General features: G+C 33.2%; 1 protein-coding gene across 1 annotated transcript in view; it reads right to left on the bottom strand.

The window, feature by feature from the left end:
* LOC141337967 (uncharacterized) overlaps nucleotides 1-5,389 on the bottom strand; it is a 117,558-nt gene extending 112,169 nt beyond the window's left edge. The window contains 4 exon segments of the mRNA XM_073843540.1: nucleotides 274-289; nucleotides 1,195-1,299; nucleotides 4,278-4,382; nucleotides 5,331-5,389. Coding sequence (XP_073699641.1) covers nucleotides 274-289; nucleotides 1,195-1,299; nucleotides 4,278-4,382; nucleotides 5,331-5,389 — 285 coding nt within the window.
* Nucleotides 5,390-8,439: the final 3,050 nt, after the last annotated feature.

The following is an 8,439-nucleotide window of genomic DNA, read 5'->3' as shown; positions in this document are numbered from 1 at the left end:
AAAAGTGTAAGATGTTTTACTTCAGAAGTGTTCTATTAATTACCAGTGGTATCAGTTCATTAACTGAAAAAAATAAAAAATAAAATTATATATATATATATATATATATATATATATATATATATATATATATATATATATATATTTATTTTATTTTTTTTACAAAAGATAATGTGTTTTGCATCATAGCTTTGTCTAAATAACTTTCAACCAAACCAAAATCAAATAATGATCAAAATGTAAAAGACTACAGTTTAAACAAGTAGGCTATACAGTATTCTGACACAGCCTGGAGAAAAAAAAAAAAAAAAAAAAAAAAAAATTATATATACATATACATATACATATGATAGAGATGGATCACTCAAATCAGAAACAATGTGAATGCTATAATGACGGCAATGGACATGAGCAGTAAATTAAAGTTCACAAGGCATTAGTTTGTTCCTTCTAGATGCTGAATATTTTCTGGTGAAAGCATGATTTAAACAGGTACAGCACTTATTCACATGCAATCACTCTGTCAATAATGCATTAAAACAAATGTAATGGTATCCGAATTCGAATGAGCAGAAATCTGTAAGAAATGCAGTGATCTGTAGGTAAAATAACTGACTGAAAATATCATGTATGTTTTATTTTCATTACAAACTTTGCACTGCATAAAGCAGCAGTTATACTCTTTTAATGCTGACAATGTTATTAGCTTTGTGTGTGGTAGGAATAAAGTTTGCACACTAGGTGTTCCAAACTCTCCTGTTATTTTATTTTAGTATTTTTTTATAAATATACATATATATATATTCTGAACAGGACCGTTATATTTCAAACATTATTTCAGAATTTATACATCATTATTTAAGTTTATACATCAGCCCTCAGGAGTCTCTAACCATGCTCCTGAAGGGCCACTGTACTGCAGAGTTAAGCTCCAACCAACTCCAACACCCCTGACTAAAAACTTTAGAGGTGTGTTCAACTTAAAGTGGTGCTACCCAGACTGATTGGTGTATGACATCAAAGTACAATGAGAGCAATCCCAGAGCATATTCAAAATCATATACTCTGAAATCATTCTAGCTGTACAGTGGTGTCATACACATATACATCAGTCTGTGTAGCACTGTTTCAACTGTTTGTTAATTTATGATAAATTGGCTAATGCAACATTGTAACGTAGAACACATAAAATACCTTTTGGTAGATGATGGTGTTTCCTCACTGAAGTTCGCTACTTCACCTTTTGACTGGTCACTTTTCACAGACACAGAGCTGAATACAGGTGAGCCTGATCTTTCACTAATGAAAAGAAAAACAGAGAGGAAAAAACACAGCAGAGGTTTTATCTTTGAAACGGCAATTAAATACAGTTTTACTAAAACTATAATTAGGCCCACAAGCCCCCATAAAGTTTTGTTGTGCCTCAGTTAAATTTTCCGGCTAAATTATTCTGATTAGGTAGGTTATTACCTACAACTGGAATAGGTTTTCCTATTCACTGAACATTAGCTTGTACATCATTTAAATTATTTAAAACACCAAGGTTCAACATATTCTGCTAAGTCTCTTTTGTATGCCTTTGGTAGACTGGCTGCCTGCTGTACTCCTCCTACTTTTATGTCTATGATTGTAATCCTGAACTTGCAGTGAGATGACAATCAGTCATAATTGTCATAGTCATAATAAGCTTTACGCTTATCGCTGGTAATAAGTGGTATATGAAATTGTATTTAGTTGAATGAGGATATCCGTTTTTAGAACTCATTTACCTGGATCTGTGTACTTCTGCCCCCATTTGTTTTTTGTTTATTTTTTTATAAATTTATTTGAACCCAGCAATGAGATACAGAAAATGCATTTTTTTTTTCTTAATGGCTCAAACACTGATGAACAGAATAAGCAGACACATACTAATTTTCATTATTCATTATATTCAAAATGTTCTTGATATTTACACATTTAAGAGGTTACTCTGCAATAAAAAAACATATTGCAAGTTTCAGAACTCAGGAATAATTCTACCCTTCTGAAAAAACAGGATTTGAAGTCGGTAAAAAACATTTCCCCTCTACATGTCCATATTGTGTTATCATTGTTGTATGTAACTGATGAGATTCATTTTTAACAATTCATGTTTGTCCATCAATCACAAGCACCATACTGCTGTTAGCTAAAAAAAAAAAAGACTTTAACCTAGAGAAACATATAAAACATTTTGGTTTGTTTGTTTTAAATAAGTAGCACAATCAGTGCAACTTTGCACCAATCATAACTTGTTACTTTCTGTTCTGCCACAATATAACCTGCCCTTTGTCATGTGCAAGTGGAACTGAGATATAAGATGCACTATTTCCTGCTTTCCTTGGACTCAAAACAAGTTATGTGCCTGCCTACCTTATTACCGAGTATTTAACTTTGCTTGCAACAATATATATATATATATATATATATATATATATATATATATATATATATATATATATATATTAGTGGTGGGCCGTTATCGGCGTTAACGTGCTGCGTTAACGTGAAACTCTTATCGCGCGATAAAAAAAAATATCGCCGTTAATCTATTCTCAAATTTGGGTTGGGAGCTGGGTCTAAACTACGCAAGCTATGATGACTTTCACCTTTATAGTTTAACGCGGATGTATACCGAAGACTATAGAATATGGTCGCGCGTTTAAGTCTCCTCCGCCAAAACACAGACGGGATCGCGTCGTCCTCCATTCATAAAAACCGAATCTACTATAGCGCGAAATGCCACGTAAATTCGTCGTTTTTTGGATTCATAAATCAAATGTTGGTCTGTCACTTAATTCAAATCGCGATATGGACTAGTGTATGTGAAAACTGAAATGCAAAAAGACCGTTTTAATATGAATCCGGTATGTTCCGTTTGCCTAGCTGTATGTATGCATTGCGGAGACGAGTTTTTACTACACGCATCGCATATACTGAAACACACGTGACGCTCCCGGTAATTTTTGGCATTTTCATCTCACATGAACAGATAAACTCAATCTCCCAAACTGCTGTGAGTGTCACTTTTACCGTTTCATTTTTATGAAAACGAGCATCATATCATACTGTATGACACAAACTTCACGGCAAACTGTCAAAATAAAAGTATGGTGTAACATGTAATGGGTTGGGTAGGTGTTGACGTTAAAAAAAAACACAATCTAATAGGTAGAAAAAATAATTTCATTGTTAGTTAGTAAACACAAGTACATCTAATTGAACATAATTTATTTTCATCAACAAATTATCATAGAACAGCTTTATGAGCTTTATGATCCATTCTCAAAGACTTTAAGTCATTATTTGGGTAGCACACATATTCTGAATGCCTTCAGCAGAATTCAAATTAGCCATTTTAATCTAGATTAATCTAGATTAAATCTTGGAATTAATCTAGATTAATCTAGATTAAAAAAATTAATCTATGCCCACCCCTAATATATATATATATATATATATATATATATATATATATATATATATATATATATGTAAAGTCAAGTCAAGTCAAGTCACCTTTATTTATATAGCGCTTTTAACAATACAGATTGTGTCAAAGCAACTGCACAGTATTTAAACAGAACAATAGTGTGTAAGTAACGCATTATTGTAGAGAATAAATTTCCAGTTGTAGATAATCAATTTTCTTTTTTCTTTTTTTTTATATATATTATACTGACTCAATTATCAACACACTCAGTGTGGAATTATTTTTTTTTAACCATATTTAAACAAACATATTTATGCCTAGTTTATTGTTTATAAATCCTGATATATCTGCAGAAAATTGTATGCACATTTCTACGCCCATTTTGTGTGTATGCAACATTAAACAACGTTAAAAAATAAACACGGCCTCACATTGTGTCAATCACGTTTACACACTGCCTCAAAAACTTTCATCTGTCATAAAAAAAATTCAGACCAGATTTTGATTAATTTTGATGGAAAGGTTGGACGGATATGAAAAAAAAAAAAAACGCATATAAAAAATTTCAGACTGACTTTCATACAGTGTGCAATGACCTTTAGAGGCAGGTGTGTTTGAGTAGGGTTGGAAGAAAAGTTTGCAGGACTTTAGAGGTGTGTTCGACCTAAAGCAGTGCCTAAGAGTGATTCCAGAGCATATACTCTCATGGTACTTTGGCAGTGCCGTTTCAAGTCGAATACACTTTTTAATGACCTGAATCAGAGGTAATCAATTTATGGTAAATTGGCTAATGCAACATTGTAACGTAGAACACATAAAATACCTTTTGGTAGATGATGGTGTTTCCTCACTGAAATTCGCCACTTCACCTTTTGACTGGTCACTTTTGACAGACACAGAGCTAAATACAGGTGAGCCTGATCTTTCACTAATGAAAAGAAGAACAGAGGAAAAAGCACTGCTAAATTTCACCTAAATAACATAGGTTTTATTTTTGAAATGACAATAAAATACAATTTTACTAAAACTATAATGAGGGCCCACAAGACCCCTTGAAGTTTTGTTGTGCCTCAGTAAAATGTTCCTGCTAAAATATTCTGATTAGGTAGATTATTACCTACAGATGAAAATAGGTTTTCCTATTTACTGAACGTTAGCATGAACATGATTTAAAACAAGAAGAATCAAGTGAACATATTCTACTCAATCTCTTTTACATGCCCTTGCCTGACTCACTGCCTGCTGTACTTCTCCTACCGTCATGTTTAAGACTGAACAGAATAATCTCTGCAATAAAAAAAAAAAAATAAAAAAAACATATTGCAAGTTTCAGAACTTAGAATAACTCTCCATTTTTAAAACATGAATTGCTGTTTTCTACCCTTCTGAAAGACTAGGATTTGAAATCGGTAAAAACCATTTCCCCTCTACACGTCATCATCGTTGTATGTAATTAATGAGATTCATTCGTAACAACTCATGTTTGTCCATCAATCACAAGTGCCATACTGCTGTTAGCTGAAAATAAAAGACTTAACCTAGAGAATCACAATGATACGTTAGTAAAACAGATTTTTATTTATTTATTTTTTGCAAACGGTTGAACTTTGCACCAATCTTATCTTGTTACTTTCTGTTCTGCCACAATATAAGCTGCCCTTTGTCAATTGCAAGTGGAACTGTGCTAAATACCAAACTATTTACAGCAAAACAAGTGATGTTCCTGCCTACCTTATTATGAAGTATTTAACTTTGCTTGCAACCATATCCACTATATTGACTCAATTATCAATCATGCAAGACCACAAACCTCTGTAAACTGTAAATTTGTTCAGCAGTGTTTAAAATAATTCTCTGAAAACAGTCTCAGTCTTACCTCTGTTTCTCTGAGAGACTCATCTCAGACGGAGAGTCCTTTCCTTGCTCCTCTGACATACTGCAGCTAAACTGCCAGTGCAAACATCAGCACTGGTGTCAGTGAAGACAGCTTCTCAATGTGTTACTGAGATAAATAACATTTCAAAAGGATAAATGATAAAGAGAAAGAATGCTGAGTTAACAAACAAGCAATATTAAAACAAAATTAAAACAAATATGGTAACCAAACAGCATTTGTGTAAAAAAATAAATAAACAAAAACATTTCAAACTTTATCAACTGTAATCTCTAGCTTCCGAGACAAATTAGAAGTACAAAAGGATTTGTAGAGAAATTTTTGATATAAACCAAGAGTGGACTGGTTTTCCTTTGGTGTAAACGAAACTTGGTTTTCACAAGACCCGCATATTCTCACCAGAGCTCATACTACGTCTACATCATCTACTGGAACTTCACGTACAATTGTTAGTGGCAGCAAGACATCACAGTTTAAAAGATTTCGCTTTAAAATCTTCACTGCCATCATAAAGCTTGAAAGAGCCAGGACATTTTTAATATAACTCGGATTGGATTTGTCAGAATGAAAAAGTCATATGCACCTATAGGGTGGCTTAAGTGTGAGTAAAAAGTAAAAAGTAATTTTCATTTTGGGGTCAACTATTCTTTTACATAAGCTAATTTTTTATTTTTATTTTTTTATCCCCCACCCAAAAAAATAAAATAATTAATTTTGGCATAAAAACTTACTTTGTACAGAAGGTCTTAGGCAGCAGTATCAGAATCAAGAAGACTGAAACACTTTCAATTTGTGATCACTGTTAAACACATGTGCTTATAATTTTATCTTTATTATCATTTATCTAGAATCAAAGTTCAGTCTGTAATAAAGGGGAGATTCTGTGTCATCGACTTTTCCAATTTTCAAGACTTTTAATGATTAACAGCGTTGACTGACCTACTCTCCTTCAATTCAGTCTTGTAGCACATTCAGTCTTTTGTTAGCCTATTTGTTGTAATGTGCTATACTCACATTTTCAAAGTGTTGTAGAGCCTTTTTTTTATCACATTCAGTGTAAACACAACATATTCTATCAGTTTTTCTGAATTTATGCATGAATTGAGTAATTATATTTTGGTCAACACTCATCAGCTATTTAATATAAATTTTATTAAGCACTATAAAACAACTTACAAAAAAAAAGTTAGAATCACTTTACAACAAAATTAATTAAACATTAACTGGAGCTTAACGAGCAAAACGGATCATAGTTTGGACCGAATCAGGGCTCTGGACTGTGACCAAAATGGTCGCATATGCAACTATTTTTTGTACTTTTCTTTTTGTTTTCATTTTGAAAATATTTGCTGTTTACCTCACATTAAGCTATGGAGGCTTTATTAAAATTGTTTAAATGTATTTATTTATTTGATTTCTCAGTGTTTGCTAAACATAATTTATTAGTCGGCATATAATACAGCATCAAAAGGGAAAAGCCATTCCTAAAGCGGAATTCCCGTTCACAAAATTAAAATAACAAATAATACTGATGAAAAAGAAGGGCTGGATGTTAACTACATGCTACCATATAACTATAAATTATGATAAAAGAAAAACTATTTATCAGCAATGAGCATTGATTAATCCTTTGTTGTAGCAATAAAAAAAGAAAAAGCATATGCTCAAAACTGAGAGCTATAGTCTCAAAACAGAGAGCAGTGGGAAAAATTAGTTTAAATGTGCCTCATGTTTAAAGCCATACTCTTTTGTTTGCCGTCAAATGGTTGACCACTGCCATGTGTGTATCCTGTCTTGGAATGTGGCGAAAAGTCCTATACAACGGGAATAATGTCATTTAGCGTGTACATGTCTACTGAACTTCGATAATGTGACCGAAATAGGAATACTCCACCTGTCTTAATTCGATTTGTGTTTACTTAAAGTATGGCTTTAGCCGGATTACAGTAATCGAAATACTCATGTTACATGGTTGATTCTTAATCAGTTTTTTTTTTTTGTCTTAATCGTGTTATTATCAGAATATAGTGACCAGGTATAAACAGCCCCATAAAGTCATGGGATAGATTTAATGTGGCTGGATGTGTTTAGTGTTTATGTATAAATTCAAGTGATAATTACATCAAATCTAACTTTATGGATGACAAATTTACTATCTCTGTATACTTAGTGGAGAAGAGGAGATAAGTATCCTCAGAGCTGCTCACACTTATATGAAAACCAAAAAAAAATAAAAATAAAAAAAACGAAAAGAATGCATTTGTTTACACTACCAATACAAACAGCTAAAACCAGCCTAAGCTGGTTGGCTGCTTTTAGCTGGTCAACCAGCCTGGTTTTAACTGGTCAGCAGGCTGGTTTTGGCCCCTTCCTTAGCTGGTCATTTACTTTAGCCTCTTGGTTTTCTAAACTTTGAAAGCTTTCCGTCTCCCTGTTAGCGAATCAATATCCTTTTGCAGCTTTGGAATTTCCCTATCATGGGATTCTTTCAATAGTTACTTTTGTTTTTTGTCTATGATCCCCTGCTTGTCTGCTTTTTAAAATTAGAACATGTATAACCTCATCTAAAGTTTTGTTTTTTTCATGGTTTCTGTGAAAACTTTCACAAGTTTATCAACTGTCCAAGCTTCCCCATAAAATTGATCGATTTCAAACTTCTTCAACAGCTTCTCCTCATGTGTCGGAATGTTCAAACTCTTTTCTAGCCAGGTCAAGTCAAGTCACCTATAGCACTTTTGGCCATACAAATTGTGCAAAGCAGCTTTATGGTATTTAATAGGAAACTTAATAGCACATTTTACCCTTTACAGATTCCTCCACCCTATACTTTAACTCTTCCCTTCTTTATCTTACATCAGCAGTTAACGGTTGTACTCACTACACGTGGAGAGATGAGCTCAAGTCTCTCGTGACCTCTGAAGGCTGCCTTCTACCCAGGTTAAACATGGCCATTGTCACTGGTCTGAACATCAAGGCAGGTTCACAGGTTTTCTTCCTCTGAAAAACAGCAACATGCAGAAGAAGCACACAGGTTTCATCCAGTTTGTGATGCCAAGAATGTTTTCGGAATAAAGAGACAGGGAGTCCAGGG

Source organism: Garra rufa, chromosome 7 (genome assembly GCF_049309525.1).
Source record: "Garra rufa chromosome 7, GarRuf1.0, whole genome shotgun sequence".
Lineage (NCBI taxonomy): Eukaryota > Metazoa > Chordata > Actinopteri > Cypriniformes > Cyprinidae > Garra > Garra rufa.
Note: the sequence above shows the minus strand (reverse complement) of the source record. Positions and strands in the feature narration are given on the sequence as shown.